Source organism: Pteropus alecto, unplaced genomic scaffold, assembly GCF_000325575.1.
Source record: "Pteropus alecto unplaced genomic scaffold, ASM32557v1 scaffold124, whole genome shotgun sequence".
Taxonomy (NCBI): domain Eukaryota; kingdom Metazoa; phylum Chordata; class Mammalia; order Chiroptera; family Pteropodidae; genus Pteropus; species Pteropus alecto.
The window spans coordinates 570,217-587,508 of NW_006435779.1; the positions used below are offsets into that span (position 1 = coordinate 570,217).

A 17,292-nucleotide genomic window follows, 5' to 3' on the forward strand; every position below is an offset into this window, starting at 1 on the left:
AAGAGCGTCTGCAACGAGCTCAAGCCCGGGCCCAGGCTGAAATCAAGAAAAAGGTGAGTGGGGTGGTCCTGGAGAGCCACAGTTGGGGAAGGGTCCGACGACCAGGCACAGCAGGACTGACAGGCGCATAGGGTCTGGCCCCCTTTGCAGATGCTATTGTGGAAGTTCTGGGACCAAGAGAGCAAGGCCAGGGTAGAGCACGGTGTCCCATTCCTGGGCCCATCAACCCTGCTGCCCCTCAGAGCTATTCTCCTCTTCCTCTGATAGTCCTCCCCCTTGGGCTGCCAGCTCTCCTACACACACTTAGTGACTGGCCTGGCCATGCCCTCCCACCTAGCCCTGCCCAGGTGCAGACCCCAAGCTCAGAGAACAGCTTGGCATCCCCAGGATCCCACCACATAACCTGTACCCCAGGCCAAGCTCATCATCTGTCACTAGTTGTCCCCCTGACTGCTATGTCCCAAGACCTCTACTCCACAGCAAATGGGCAGGAGCAGCCACTTGCCTCCACACTTCCTTGGCAACAGTAAGTGTGGTCTCTAATGCAAGCCTAAGCCTGAACATGGTCCCCAGTGGACAAATGAGGCCAACGGACTCTCCCTGGAACAGATCAGCACTCTCCACACTGTCCCATAAGGAATGGCAGATACTGCAGGGTCTCCCTGCCCCGTAATCCTCACAGCAAGAGATGGGTTCCCTGTTTAGCCCGGTATTTCCCATCTGTGTTTCCAAGTGTTTACCCTGCCACCACCCCTCACACATCTAAAGGCTGGCACCCCAGGGCACAGGCTTTTGTGCTGGAAAGACTCATTCCTGAGACAGCTCAACAACTTCAGCCCTCAGTCTGTGGTTGACCAAGAGTGCCCAGAGGCTGAGACAGTCCATAGGGCCCCACAGCCCCAGCTCCCGAGCCTCCTGGCATGCTGGGGGTACAAGTATGACCTCTCAGCATCTAAGTGGCACCACTGGTGCACTGAGGCCACAGGCAGAGGCTCACTGAGTCCACTTCCTCTGCAGAAAGGCAGAAGGTTGGTGTGTCGCTCCCGGCCCCCGGCCATGAAAACCAAGGAGGAGCCTGAGTATGAGCTGCTAGACAAAGACAAGGAGGAGCAGTTGTTCTTCTTCACCTAACTGCAGCCACTGGTCTGGCTAACTTTACAGGAAAGAGGTGCAGCAGGAAGCAGACAAGGCTACGTCAGGGCCTGGATGTAGCCATCGCTGTACCCCTCATGGTCTCCTGCTGTATGTTTCCTTACTCATGAGAAATAAACTCCCTGACTCTTTGGTGTCCAAGGCCTGTTTAAGGAGGTAGACCCTGTTTCCAAATGCAAGCACCCTCTTTAATCATTTAACCCTAAGCAAATGCTTGAGGGAAGGAGTCCGTCTTGGCTGCCATCTAAAAGGACTGCCTTGAGACAAAAGTCAATTCCACTCTGGGGCACAGTGTGGGGCTAGCCCCAATGCAAAGATAAGAAAAGTAATCAGCAAGCTGGGCAGATGGAAGGGTTATTACTACTGACTGAAGGAGAAAATGACTTCACCACTTATACACACAGTTCCTTAAATTAAGCCAAGTAAAACCTTCAGTGCGTAACTATACAAAAACTTTTATTCGTTTGCACTAGGAGTTGGGTCCATTACCCACAGGGAACCTCAGTGCCCAGAAAATTGACAGCCAGTACCAATCATTTTGTGGTGGATATTCACTGGGGAACGCGCAGGAGAAAGATCCAGTGACACGTCCTCTTTCAGGTAGCCAGTGCAGTGTGGCCACTAGGCCACCCAGCTTCCAAGCCCACAGTGGCAGACAGGCCTGGCTCCTTGTAGAGGGACGGGGCTTCTGGAGAACCTGGTGGTTGAGGTGCCAGGTGGGCACAGGACTTTAGTCTGTAATGCAGGTTCTGTAAGAACTATTTCTAAATGGGGCCCTAATTCCTTCTGGCCACTCTGAGTAGATGACAACTCAGAATCGGACATTGAGAGGAATCACAATCAAATGCTTGGGTTACTCCTAGAAGCTCAAGTCCAAAAACTCAAGAAACGAAGAAACATAGAACAGGTAGTTTAAATGATTCCAATCCTGAAAATCAAAATAACATCTGAATAAACAAACACTTCAAAAAGCACAAGGCAAACACAGCATTTCTAAGACTGTCCAGTCTGCTAATGAACAAATAAATATGTGCAAGGTTATCCACTTTTCTCCTTTTGCAAGACCTTACTCTGTAAAAATAGACTGTAACATATGATATGCACATTTTCAACATCAACAAAAACATATACATGCCATCATCATAGTCCTGCCCATAATTTATAGTATTCAGAACATTACTTTATAAACCAAATTACTATTAAATGTTAATACCCAAATACAGAATTTAGAAAAATTATTTTGAAAGTTTTAACTCTACCATCCCCAAACTATGAACTTGAAATCTGGTCTACCCAGAGGGCTTGTTAACAGGACCCTCCATGTGGCTGCTTCACCCCCAGTATTTCCCCTTCATACCAGTTGCCTGCCTGGTCTGCCAGAACATGGATCAGAATTTGGCTTCCTGTGACAAAAGGCCCACTTTTCCCCTACAATGTGACAAAATCAATCTGACTACGAATACCACCCAAGGGCTTGGGAAACGGCATGTTACACAGCTCACAGAAAAGGAAAACGGGATTTTTAGATCTTTCTCAGGGCAAATGCTGAAACACCAAAGCTGGTTTTATTACAGATAAAGTTGTACTTGACTAGGAGACCTAGCACCCAATTTCCTGTACAAGTCTGTTTTTTTTTTTTAATGCAACAAGTGCTCCATGGCTCAGATCAAATGGGACAAAGGCAAGTATGGAAGAGGCGTGTGCTTTGCTCAGAAGGCAATCTTGTCTCACTGAAGCCCTTTGCTCAGAAAAGGCAGTTTCAAATAGTACAGCCCCAAACTGGTTCCTGATAGAATATTAAAAGAAACATTTCAATAAATGTACCCAAAAGTCTCTTAAAGAACTAGGCTGGCCTTCAGAGCAGAAACCAAGTGGGGTCTCACCCAAGCCTGCAAGACCATGTAACAGAGTCTTGTTGGGGACACAAACTAGAGGCGTCGCCCTTGGGTCCCCCAGGCAGAGGGCTGCTTTCACTGCAGGTCCCGCAGGTTGATAGTGTTGCCCGTGCACTGCGTGTCCTCGGGTCCAGCAGCCCCTCCAGCTGCAGGAAGCACCTCCTGCAAAACCAAGCAGAGCAATGAGGGGGGCAGAGTAGAGGGCTGAGGCAGTACAGGACCACTTCACATAAGGCAGCCTTGCAGCTGCTCACCAACCGGCAGCATAACCTTAGGGGCCAGCCAGTAGGATGCTTCTGACTTTTCTCAACTACAACTTGTTTTCCCTTTATTTTGAACATACGTTCCTTGAAGAAATATAAACAAAAACAAGGAAAAATAAACTCAATACCATAAGACGAGTGTCCTTGTTTACCCTGTAACCCTTTTTCTCTCACTTCGTATGTGGAAAGCACCTTTCTCAGTTACTAGGTGTCCATCTGCATCATCAGCGGCTGACCAGGCCTCCAGAAGGAACAAGGCTGCACCATCACTCATCTAATCTACTTCCTTCCAGTAGAGAAACATTCCTACGTCGTTAGATTTGAGGCTTCAATGGCCAGCTTTTGGCTATTTACATCCTACCTCATTTCTTTAGGAGCAATCTCATGAGCGGCAATGCCAGAATGCAATAGACACTATTGAGGTTTTTCTGGATACATGGTACCAAACTGCCCTCCGACCTACCCCTACTCCAGCAGTCTGAGAGTCCCCACTCCCACCCCATCCCCCTCATACTTGAGTTTTATTCAATATTTATTTTTGACATTAAGGAAAACAGTTAACAGCCCAATGTGAATTCAAGAAAACCGAAATTACTGTTTGAATGGATTTTTAAAATATATATTTAAGTCTGTTAGAAATTTGATAAGTTACTTTCATGATTTTATATCCAAATCTGAATTATCCACAGCCACCTATACTTAGCTTAACTACTTATTTAAGCAAACTATTTAATTGGTCTGGGTCTATTTTCTTACAGGTTAAAAACTAGCCAGCTTACTTTCCATAGGGGAAAATGACTAGAATTTCTATATGCAAAATATTTTGAGAATGTATTTCACCTTATTTGTAAGTGGGAGCTACAATGACGAGCAAATCTGAGCTTTGTTCTTAGCCTTTTATTTTATGGCCATTTACCCACCTTTTCTAGGAAGTGGCAAACGTCCTGGCAACCAACCCAATGAGTCTCCACCCAAGGCCTACCTCAGTGACCAGCCTCAGAAGCTGGAAGCTTCATGATAGTCTAACTAATAAACCCAAAGAGTTGTAAGGCATCAGACCTGGAGGACATAGACAGGCAAACCGATGGCAAAAAGGGGATGAAAGGTGGAAGGCTGCGGGCTGAGCACCAACGGCAAGACTCCTTCACCTGAAGGGTCATCCTGGGGAGGCAACAGCAAACGTTTTATTAATCGAGCATGGTGGCACTCCTTACCTCGGCCTGAGGAGTCCTGTCACTGTGATACACAGTAGAACCAGTCCCACCCACTACATTCCAGGTGAGGTACCACCTAGACCCATTTGAGGCCTGAGGACCTAGCTGTAACTGGCATCAGGGGCTGGAAGCTGCTTGCCTCCCCTCCTGGTCTTCATTCTCTCACCTTGATCCCAGCCCAAGGGCCATCAGGCTAAGCCGGGCCTGAGCCTCCTACCGTCTGGCTACTCTTCCCTCCCAGGCCCTTCTCCTGGAACTCTCTCACACTCTCCTACACCCAAAAACCTTCACTCAGTCCACGCGCCAATTTCTGTCCTGTGGGTTATTCTGAACTCTGGCAAGAGCTCCTAGCATCTCACTCCAAGTGTCCTCACTGCTCCCCAGCAGTCTTCTCAGACCACACAGGTATGCTCACCTCTGCCCTGGCCCCAACCCTAAGTCGAGCTGAAAAGGGACCAGAGAGATCACAGATCTTCCCAACAAGGAGAGGCTACCATGACCCTAATCATCCAGTTCAGAAAAGGGACATCGCTTAACAGTTCACCTGTCTTTCATCTCCTTGTCCAGCCCACGGCCATCCACAGCCCCTATCACTTAACTCCTGGTGCCACTGCCACCATTAGCATCTATCATTCCTTCCACGACCTCAGGAACCTTCTGTATCCAGCACTGAGCACTATCATTCCCATTTTATACACAATAAAAATGAGGCTCTGAGTGCTTAAGTAATTTGCCCAAGACTATACAAGTTGGTTAAGGGAAAGAAAAAAATAAACTCCAGGTTTCTCTGCCTCAAAGCTGACATCTTTAATTGGGTGTCTCTTAAAAAATAGCCACTACTGCTTTTCCAGCTAGCTCCTGTTCTGCCAGTGGTATCAGCTTCCTTGCAGTCTCTGTTTCAAAACTTCCAAGGTCCTACCTTCTCCACTTCTAACCTGCCAGCCTTGATCAAGGCTCGGATTGTTCTTCCCCCATTTCCAATGCCTCTATCTTGGGAGAATCTTTCCTCTCTTTCCTGGTCCCAAATCTGGAATGAAGGAACATATTTTCCTGCTTATCTCTGCAGACAAGGCCCACTCCCACAAAATCCTCACATCAGTTTCTGGTTTGCTATTAACAGCAAAGCCATTTAGGAGGCCCGTGTTCCAGGCCTTCCCTGAGCTCTGCCCAGGCCATTCCTACCTCTCTCTGACTCATCTGAACCCTACAGACTCTTCACAGCCAGCATGGTCCCATCTCCTTCATAAGTCTCTCCCAGGCCTAGAGACACCATGGACAGGATTACCCTCCTCTCTCTTCCAGATCAGCTCAAGACTCAAATGTCCTATGACATCTCTAACTGTGCCTCCCTGGTCACATGGTGCTCTTTGGACACAGAAGATGTTCAGGAAAGAGGTGGCATGTAATCTGGCCAGGTCAGAGAGATGTAATCTCAGCTTCTAAACCTCTTCTCTCCTAAAACCCAACTTATCTTACTTTCCTATTCTGGCTCCTCAAAAATGAGACTGAAAATAAAGGTGTACACAGAGCTGTGGAGGCGAATGTATCCAGTGAGCATTCACAGAGTGGCTGCCAGCTACAGGCAACTACTGGGCCCTGGCCACAGTCTAAGAGGTGGCTGGCTCTGCCCTTGAAGGACTCAGTTTGGTAGAGAAGACAATAGAAAAAGGAAAAAGGTAGCACCTTTAACATATAAAGGCTACATTCTCTGGTGTGCCACAAGCAGCCTCCAGAGATGGGAGTGACCAATGCTGCCTGAGGAAGTCCCTTCACCCCAGCCATGAAAAGAGAAGTAGGGTCTGCGGTGGAGTAGGCAGTGTGAGGAGCCAAGAACCACGAGGCATCCACATGGCCAGAAAAAGGAGTGCAGTGCCTGCCTGACCAGCCTAAGCATCTGGAAGACAGCTACAGGGGGGCTTATGCAAGAGTGAGCGCCTGGCTATACTTCACCGACTCTCAGCGAGATATGGAAGAGGGACTGTATGGGGGGAATCAAACACAGAGAGAGTTCTGACGCCAATGTGTCAATCCTAATGAAGATAAAAGCTGAGATAAATGTAGTCCAACAGATGGGAAAAAGGGAGAAGCTGAGGTTATGGAGAGATCATTTAGGATATAAAACAGGACTTGGGAGGATTTAGAAGCAGGGTTGGGGAAGGTCCGTACACTGAGAGGAAGGAGGACCCGGAAACTTAAATCCTGAGGCCTTGCCCACAGCTCTTGCCCAACTACTTCTTATAGCCTATCTCCTCCCCACTCGATGGCTCTTACCTGCAGTAACTGGACCTGAACACACTGCACCCCAGCTGATGGAGATGGTCCTGGCAGACCGCCATTGGGCACAAGGTTCCCGCACAACCAACCACTCTGGCTTGCGTACAAGTGCGTAGGACTGATTTTGCCACCTTTCATTTTTCTCTGAGTAGACCTTGAGGCTCCTAAAATGAAACAAACCAACAATGCAATGTGCAATGTACTGCTTAGGCCTCTGCTTTCACAGAGGCCACTCTCTAGGGGAGACAGCCTTTCCATTACCTCTCACTCTGCACAGCCCTGGAGAATTAAAATTACTGAACAAGAAGAGTCATGAGGTAAGAGATTAAAAACAAAACAAAACAAAAAAAACAGGCAAAGGTTTAGAAACTTTCACATGTCTTTTGGAAAGACAGCAATCAGACCCCAGTTGCCCATTTCTTGAGGGTGGAGACTTCCTTACCCAACAGTTCTAGGAACTCATTTCTCTGAGACCACTGAGAACCAATCAACCACTCAGAGCAGCAGAAATCACAGAAAAGAGGGAAAGAAAGCAGGTCATCTAATCCTGCCCTTGGGCACCTTGGCACATACTAAATGACTGCCAAATCCTTCAGGCTGTTTCTGTCCAGCTTCCTTTTCAAAAATCATCACTTCACTGGTTTCATAAAAATAGGCTTTAAAGAAAATTAAGTACAAAGAAGAAAAAACCATGACACCCAGAAGAGGTTTTTCAGACACATAAGGTTCAGGGGCAGCAGGAAACCCTGGAGGAAGGAGACCAACAGCCTAGATTCAAATTCTGGCTCCACAACTGACTCTGTTATCTGGGACAAGTAACCTAAGCTCTAGCCTCAGTGTTCTCTACTTGTTAAATGGGAAGAATAGTCCCCTACCTCAAAGCTCTGGGAAGACTAAATAAGTAAATATGTGATAAGAGTTTAGAATAGTGCCTAGCTCATAGGAAACACCAAGGAATTTTAGGTGCTATTACTGCTATGTCCATATAGACATCCCTGGACACATGTATATGAATGGCTTCATAAAGACAATTTTTACAATGAATATCATACAAGTTACTTATAATACAAGTATTCAATTTAATTTTGTTGAATATAACCAAATTAAAAGAAATGAAACTGAAGGACTTACTGAACTTCTAGAAAATACTTCATGAAAATTTCTAATTAAAGAAAAACAAGGTAAAAAAACAGGAGAGGTTGGATTCTTTAAGTCTTTTTATCTCTATTTTCTGTTTTGAACAGGAACAGTTGACTCTACTACACAGGACAAGCTGTCTTTGTTATAGTAGTTTTACTGGAAGGTTTTGATGCCACATAAGCCTAGAAGTACAAGCTCCGGAGATATACTATCTGCTCTCTATAAGCACTGTGCCTGCTGCTTCCTGACCCTGCTCATCTCATGGGTGGCTTGATATCTCATGGGTGGCTTGATCTCACTCCAACTGTTTCCCACATCTCTTACAGCCCCCATGTCCTGAGAGCTTTCCTGCCCTCTGTATTCATCAGACACCTTAGCTGGAATGAGCCTTCTGGATCATATCTCCCCACCCTCAGCACTTGACATAACTCTGGGCTGTGCTGCCGACTGGCAGTGCATCTTCCTATACACAACCTGATATTTTCCTCCTAGGTGCCTGAGGAATTCTTTATGTTTTAAGTGAAATTACTAAGGACCACAGATGGCAGGTCTCAGTTCCCAGGGAGCAGTCACGCAGGAGAATGCAGATCCATTGTATCTTTGAGGATTTCCTTTTCTGTTCTCTGCTTCAGGGAATCCAATAACCTCCCCACCAGTTGGATGAGCTCTGGCTGGTCCTCCAAGTCTCTCCTAATTGCTCTATTGGCTTTCGCACAGCAGAGCAGAGCTGGGACTAGGGTGAGGAAGCAAGATGAGGTGCTAGGACAAGAAATCCACTCATTCTTCTGTAACAGAAATTCGATGTCACTTCCTATTCTTCTGGAATGTGTGGGCTATTCCACTCACCTCTGAAATTGTACTAAATGTTATGCTTTGAAGTCTTTTATCACCCTAGCATATTTTCCTGCAATAAAAATATGTACATAAATTGAAATTTTATTTATTTTTAAAATTTATTTAAACATAATTTCTAGGAGTTAAAATTCATCTGAAAAACTGAGTTACCACTGAAATTATTAGTAAAGCAAACCCAATCCAAATTATAAAACATTAAAACTATGATAGATAATTGACAGATATAAATAGTAAAAGCATCAAGAAGAGTACAACTGCTTGTTTTCCAGGCGATTCATGTGTCTGTGTGTATTACTGATTGCTAGACTCAGACATGATCAGCATATATTTCCACCAATGAAAAACTATTTTTAAAAATAAAATGCTCATGTGCTTTAAATATAATTTCATTACAACTTTGTGGCAGCAGATTCAGCTCATTCAATTTAAGGGAATGGTGTGCCAAGAAGCCCAAGCAACTTGGTCAGTCTTTACTGTCAGAATGGTCAGCCACAGTATGCTTATTTCTGATAAAAGATCTGACTTAATTTTTTAATTCAAATAAACATTCTGAAATGTTTTAAGGAACATTATGAAAGCCGCTATGGAATGAATTAAAGGAAGGTATCAATAATGTATCTTTTTAAGTTACTTTTAAAAGCAGGCAAGATTTAAATGATACGTATCTAATATTTATTGTCTAGTTTTATAACATAAAAACAAGCTAAATTGGAGCCATTTCTCATTACTTATTTTGTAATAATTCAATGCCAACTCTTTAGGCCGCAGTCTAAGTTATCTAGGAAGAGATATGATCAAAGCCTTGTATTCCTTCACTAAATATGTGCTAGCATGTATGCTTTATTCAAGTATGAGGAAATTAAAAACCATGTGTACAAAATCACAAATTCCACTAATTTTGCTAGACATCACGATCACACGTTTCCTTTACACTTAGGACAAGAGTGTACACTGCTAAAAGACTAGTCAGTAACTAGAATATGACTGTATATAGAAGCATTAATTTTACAATGGGAAATAAGATCAACTAGAACTAGACTTTTTATGACATATCATAAGCTAACTGGTTTTAACTACTTTATTAACACACTTAAACTAAAAGAAATCACAGAAATTCTCTTTTCAGTCTGTAGCTTCAATCTAGTATCTGAAAATCTGGTAATCCTGCAGATACCATAGCTATATTTAAAAGAACCAGTGCCACTAACCGGAACTGCTTAGCACCAAAGGTTATTTTTCTTTCCAGTTAATAACTCGTCCTAGGGATGAAATGTGAATAGCTTAAAAGAACTGCTCGTGCACGCATGCGCACACACACATGCACACACACATGCACACACACGAACACTGTTGCTTTCATGAAACTCTCTCCTTTAAAAGCAGTTCATTCTGACAGTTGGGAATGGTGAGAACTTCAATGAAAACTGCTCACCCTCACCACGACCCTCTACACAACATATCTCAGTTCAGAACATCGCAGCATTCACCTCTGAAAAAAACCTCTGCATGAAAAAGAGCAAGCTGGCAATAGTGCCTCATGGCAGTTTTGATGCCTGTACTAATCTATACAAGACAGACACGTCCCTAAAGTGTCTTGGGTTTGGTGTTCTGGAAAGATATTGTTTATTATCATATGATGCACCCTGATAAATGCCTGGTTGAGGGATACCGCTAATGTTTTGGAAAGCAGAAGAGCAGTTGTAAAAGGAAACGTGAATAGCAGAGCCAGCAGATCTCTTGGGCTCAAATGCACTTTACTTTCTCAGGCAATTCAATTTTGGGTACGATTACATATGGAAAATGATAATCTGAAGGCTGATTCCTTTAAAACTATCCATGACTGCCTCCCCCTTAAAAGTCTTCCATACACTCAAGGTCCTGGAACCCGGGGGAAACAATGCCCATTAGCACCTGTGAGAAGCTGCAAAGGACGAAGGAAGGGCTGAAAGAGGGGGAAGGTGACCCCCATGGCACACCAAACACGCATCTGCCCTCTAGTGTCTCGGCTCAAGAGAAGAAAACACCATTATCTGTTAAAGCCATTGGGGCAGCGTATTACATGATTTCAAATGATACACCTTGCCATCTGGTAATGTCATCAACATTTAAGATGGCTAAAACTATATACTTAGTTAAGCAAGCCTGTCTATCTATGGATGCTTGAAGGCATGTGAAAGCAAACAAGTGGTCTCTACATGGAACCCCATGATGACCATGCAACCAAGTCCCCACTAGTAAAAGATGCCATGGCACTAAATGCAACGTGACCCAGTTAATTAACAAACCAATCACAAGAAAAATCAGTCTGTTTGATCTCTTGCTCAGTGTGGAAATCCCCAAATCCTTACAGAGCAAGGTAATCTTCATACTGAATTGAATATTTCAATGTTCTCAGCATTTATCCAAAACACTGATTTGTGCTAAACCTTAAAGAGTGGAAAGAGAAGTGTAAATCCAACCAGCAAGGAAGTTTCTGGTAAGGAGACCAAAAAAGATAATCTTATGGACATCAAATTGCAAAGTGAGCTAGACTATGCAGCCATGTGACCCTCAGCTTCCAATGACTAATCCAGGTGGTACAAGAGGACATACCCTCACAGAGCCACTATGAGAATTAAGTGAAGCCAGTAGCACAGAGCTTGGCTGGGATTATGTGCTGTGCAGACACTGGCACTACCACTGTGAAGACCTCCTGAATATGCCCCTATACTGACGACAACAGAAGAGATCGGTGCCAACCCAAGTACCCATCACCCTCACCCCCAGGGAGAAATGGGTGCTGAAGATGGTTTGGGTCTCAAGGGCACTTGGTAAGCTCTCTATCCTCCACACCACTGGCTCAAATGTCTCCCTTTCCCCATCTGGTGTATAAGGTGGTGGTGCGGGGGGGTGGGCGGGGGCTGCAATACTCTTGGGGTTATATGGGCTTCCTCTCCTGGAGTTCCTCATTGAACCACAGAAGACAACAAACTACCTGAGTAACTATTTCTCCAATTCTCCTGAGGATGGGAGATTTGACTCATCACATAACATGGATGGTGGAGGGCACTAGGGCTTAATTCTCTCACAATTCCTGATGTTTATTCCTACACAGCTATTAAAAAGATGTACTATAAAAATATTCACAATGAAAAATATTCATGTTAATAGCAAAAATCAGACTAAAACATGTGTCATTTCTTCAAAAGCAGTACATGGTTTATACACATAGGAAAATGTTTTAACATCAAAACAGTGGAAGTGGTTTTCTCTGGATGGTGGAGCTGCAGGGGAAAGTGTGTAAAAAAATCTACCTTTATTTTTCCCAAAGAGTATACCAACGTAATCAGAGCCATTTACTGAACATTCGTCTTTTGCTTAATGAGTTGTGTGCCATGCTCTGCTGTCACCATTTGTCCTGCTGGCTGGCTCTCCTCCAGGGAACCAGCCAGGCTTTTATCACCAACACTCATCAGCATACCTAGATCACAACACAGCAGTCTCCCACTCCAGTGTTTCTCTTTTTTGAAGTCTGCATGGAGAGTCTAAGTTATTCTTCCAGATAATCTTAAAACTGATCGGGTTTTTGTTTTTGTTTTTTTTAGTTCCTTTGGGATTTTAAAAGAACTGAACAAAGATGTAAATTAATAAGAACTAAATGTTTCCATCCAAAGAACATGATAAGCCTTAAGCAGGACCTCATCCAGTCTTAGTGTATTTGTCACTGGTGATCCCAAGATGCTTTATTACTTTTATTGCCATCAGATCTATTTTTCCTTTTTTTTCTAATTAACAGAAAAGCTACTGAGATATTTGCATGAATGCTGATTATACAATTAGCTATCTGTCCTTATTTCTAATTGAGTCAATTCCCTTGGATCTTCTAAGCCTGATCAGTTATTGATAATCTCTTTTTCCTATCTGATTATCTATTTTGCTCTAAACTTTCTATATGTGTTCAATATTATTGCACTTAGTTTGGTTGCCTCTTCTCCTGATTGTACCGGGAACTATCTTCCTACTGACAATGATGCTGTTGGTTTGACTTGCTCTCCATTAATAGGGAAATCTTTTTGGTTCCTAGTTCATTAAGGTTTGTGATTTTTAAAAATCAGCAGGGATAAGATTTATCGGCTGCTTTTGTTGGCACTGGGGAAGAGAATATGGTTCTCCTCTGGTCTCCTGATGTGGCATATCATGCTGACAGCTGTCTAACTCCACCCACCCAGAACCCTGGACAAGCCATAATCACCCAGAGTTCAACTGCTAGTATTTACTTGGGAGTTCATGTCCACTTCACTTGCCAAAGGTTAGTTTCCTTGTATAATATAGTTGTCAGGCTCAGTAAAGACTCTGGAGCCAGTCTGCCTCAGGTTCGACTTCTGGTCTGGTCAGCCACTGGATATGTAATTCCTATCAAGTTATTCACTATGCCTCAAGTTCCTCATCCAGAAAATGTGGTATTGGTACCTACATCTCATAGGGTTGCTGTGGGGACTACAGGTACTAACAGATGAAAGGAGCTCAGAACAATGCTGGATACTATGAGCTTTAATCAGTGTCTAACTGAATGACTCTTATTTGAATGTGTCCAGTTATCAGCAATCTGTCCATGCTTCAACGTTCCTTCCACAAATACTGACTGAAAGTTCACTGCATTGAGTACTGTTCAATGGTAAGCCTTACCATGGAGCTTACAATGGCTAGTGTGTTCTAAGTGAAGATGTGTATGTTTTTCATGGACATACAGACAAACCTACAATCAAAGCACAATGATGAAGGAGTACAGGGTATATTGGGAACTTGAGGGGAATCACTGCCAAGAGGCCTGAACAAGGTTTGGGGATACCATAGCACCATAACACAATTACTTCCCTTAACAAACTATTTTTAGTTGTGGGACTTGTCAGGGTCAAATCAAAACCCCAGAAACACTCTAATGCACTCAGAAGGACTTCATGCAGGCAATGGGGTACACCAGTGATGATGCACTAAGAAGCAAATAGCCGGGTGGGAACGGCAGGAAGGCGCTATCGCTCCAGAGTTCAGAGAAAGGGACAGCGTGCGGGAACCAGAACTACATCGGGAGCCACCCAGCAAGAACTGGGACCACAGGAGAAATGGCCATTGTCATAAAATCATGTTCAAAGCAGAGCTCAAACAAGGACCTGGTTCCCCCTCCTCCCTCCACCTAATCTCCTGCCAATGCTCCCAATGGCCAACCATGGCTGGGAGCCTGGGAAGGAGTCTCCAAGGACGAGAAAGTCAAATGGCACAGCTGAGAAGGGCAAATCTAATGATCCACCAGGCTGAACAGGAGCTCCCAGAGTGACAAGACACTGGGGCAGGCTATAGGACTAAGTGCGTCCTCAGGCATCACCCATACCTTAGGACCACCACAGCATACGTCTGGCAGAGGACTGCAGGGAGGTTCCAGGGGATAGCAAGGGCAGGCCTACACCAGTAGAGATTCAGCCCAAGGGCACAGTGCCTAATTTTGTCAGCTGGGCTCCCAGGGCCCAGAATCTGAAACCATATACACACAAAACCTTGCCACTGTCTTCCTTGTTTTGCTCCAACAAAAACGTTAAATGAATGTAGATGTGATAAGCAAAACATACATTTAATTAAACCTACCACTGGGGCCTTCATCAGCCCGGGGCTGTTTCACAAAAATTGTTGCATGTGACCCTCACAATCAACTAGAAAGTAGACAGGTCCCATACTGTCCCTCTTTCACAGAGAATGCTGCAGCCAAAGGCTGGACTCTTGCCCAAGGCCACTGTACCAAAGAAGCAGACCTCAGCTCCCATTCCTAACTCTGGAATCGGTGCTCTGAATCCCCAGACACTGTCACAAGTTATCTCATTAGACCAGCACGGACAACATAGTTCTCATGTGTGGCAAAGCCAATCACATTTTTTTTTTGTTGTTAAACAGAGGTCTCTTCCTCACAAGGGTTAGAGACCTACTATAGGAGGCTTTCAGCAGGGCTGTCAGGTTCAGACTTCCATGCTCAGGCACTTCACAGCAAGGTGGGAGGACTGGAAGGGGAACTCAGGTGTCTACCGAAAAGATAGGAAGAGAGCTAGGACATGTACTCAAGCAGAGAACTGCATAAAAAACCACAAGGCCAGCATAAAGTTAACAGAAACAAGTGACAGTTGACAATCATCAAAGGACAGACCTGTCTGATCAGGACTGAGAGAATCCTTGTCACCCACTCACAGTATAGGAATAGGACACCTCAACTCACAGCCCATTGACAGAAGGGGGTCACAATTCTCCACCACCATAACAGGCAGGTCTGCCACCAAACCCCTTTACCCTGCTTTGAGAGATCTCCAGCTACGCCAGGCCTCAAAACCACAGCCTAAGTCCAGTGACAGAAACAAACTTCAGGCCTGATAACCAGAGAGGAATGTGAACTTGTACATGAGCGTATTGCAAGAGGCTCCTCTGAGTAGCTATTCAAGGCACACACTGTGCTTATCCTAACCTAAAGGTCTCTAACCCCTGGCAGGTGAAGGTCAGCATGAGGAACCTACCATGGACAGCTAGAGCAAACTCATCCGTCATCTATAGCAAAGACCAGACCAGAGGCAGCCTGCAATCCACGTTCCTACTCCATCATAGGCCACATCTGCCCCCAGAGTTCCTAATGAGGCCCACAGAGTGTGAAAATCTCTATTCTGACACAATTTCCTCCATATCACCAAGGCAGTGTTTCTACAGCTGCAGTCAAGACTCCCCATCCATACCCATCTGGGGGCTTCATGACACTCAAGTTCACAAACTACTGCTTTCTAGTCCAATATCCATGTGAAGGTCACTAGAATTCTTTTCTAAAAAGAAATCACAACTGCTTGCTGTAACTCCCTGGTTAACTGACAGCCACACCAGGGCATTCCTCCTGTCTTCCTCAGTGTGGCTCTCATCACGGCAGCAACAGGAAGAAATGGAAACCTTGTGACTCTGATGTCCAAAGATTTTGTTTTAATGTGAAAAACTACGTATATATAAAAAATAAAAATTAAGATCACTAACTTAATTTTAGGGCTTAAAAATTCAACCCAATTACTCATACTAACATTCCAGCTGTGTGGACTGAGCAGCGGCACCAATCACAGTAGCCTCACCTCGCCCTCTGCCCGCATGCCCATCTTCCAGGGTTGGACAAGTTGGTCATACTCAAGGAGCTACAGAGGGCCCCTGCCTGTTCCCTACTGCTCTCACCCCAACACCTTGTCCCCTTCTAGGAAGGGAGACTGATTCTATACCACACATCTCAGTTTACACACAAGACACCTGGGGAGCCCTCCCAAGTACCCCAGGTACAACCCAAAAAACCTCTACTGGTGTGATCCATCCAGGAGGCACAGCTGCTCCAGTTCTCACTATTTAAAAGGGGGGATTCATATTCATTTTTAAATTACATAATTACTGTATTTTCAAATGCAAAAAATAAAAATAGTGAAAATGACTTAAAAATCCATCAACTTGCCATTAAAAAAAAAACACTTCATGCATTAATATATATTCTACCATTTTTTTCTACACAAATACATACACAAATGTGGCTATGAACACACACATCTTTTTTTACAAACATGGAATTAGCAAAAATATACATAAAGTATGGAACTTTACTGGTAGACACTTGAGTTATAAATATTTAATAATATTTATTATTATTAATAATAAATGTGTTCTTCACAGAGCAGCAGCTGGCGCACGTATGGTGTCTTTACCTAGATATTTCCTTGAGATAAATTCCAAAAATGTTACTGCAAGGTTAAACATTATGCATATTTTTTGGCTCTTGAAAACATTATCAAGTGACCCTCCAAAATGTCACACTGCATCCCCAGTGAGGCCCTCACCAGCAAAGCACAAAACTGCATTCCCTGTGCTCTGGGTTTCCTCACCTCTGAGGGCCAAGTGCACTGTGCTGGCCATGGAAAAGACACTTCATTTGTCAGCAGTTTTCTGCATAGCACTGGCTCACGTCCTGTACCTGTTTTTCTACAGGGGCGACCATCTTTCTTACCATTTAATGCTGTTTTTGCTCATTTAGAAACCTTTCAATGTTAAGTGATCTTCAAGGACTGTGCTTCTGCTTCCCTATGGACATTCCTACCCTCCAAACCATGAGCAAGCTGCAGAGAGCAGCCTCAGTGGCCCAGCTGCAGAAGGACCCAATAATAACAGTCTCACCTTAGCGGATTATTGTGAGGATTCAATATGAGCTAATATATGTAAGGCAAACAGAAGAGAACAGTGTTAGCTATTATTAACACTTGTTTTTAAAAATCCTTAAACCTCTCATCTACATTCTTTATCCTGTAGGGAATTTTTGTATTTTTCCCAAGGGCCATCACTCATTTGCCAACTTTAAACACACAGAGGAGTGTGGTCTTAGATGTTTCTTAGATCTGTGTGTCGCTCTGGTGTCCTGGCGCCAGCACTGCCGGTGTTAATTGCTGCTTGCATAACATCCTAACAAGCACAGTGCAAATC

At 44.2% G+C, this 17,292-nt stretch overlaps 2 protein-coding genes across 2 annotated transcripts in view; one reads left to right on the forward strand and one right to left on the reverse strand.

Annotated features, from left to right (window-relative positions):
* CFAP100 (cilia and flagella associated protein 100) overlaps positions 1-1,438 on the forward strand; it is a 45,733-nt gene extending 44,295 nt beyond the window's left edge. The window contains exon 17 of the mRNA XM_025046476.1: positions 706-1,438. Within this exon, the coding sequence (XP_024902244.1) occupies positions 706-1,131 (426 nt within the window). The 3' untranslated portion in view covers positions 1,132-1,438. The remainder of the gene's footprint in view (positions 1-705) is intronic.
* Positions 1,439-2,047: 609 nt separating this feature from the next.
* ZXDC (ZXD family zinc finger C) overlaps positions 2,048-17,292 on the reverse strand; it is a gene marked incomplete at its 5' end in the record, with an annotated part of 38,537 nt that continues 23,292 nt past the window's right edge. Inside the window, 3 exons of the mRNA XM_006911453.3 lie at positions 2,048-3,209; positions 4,370-4,471; positions 6,796-6,962. Coding sequence (XP_006911515.1) covers positions 3,123-3,209; positions 4,370-4,471; positions 6,796-6,962 — 356 coding nt within the window. The remainder of the gene's footprint in view (positions 3,210-4,369; positions 4,472-6,795; positions 6,963-17,292) is intronic.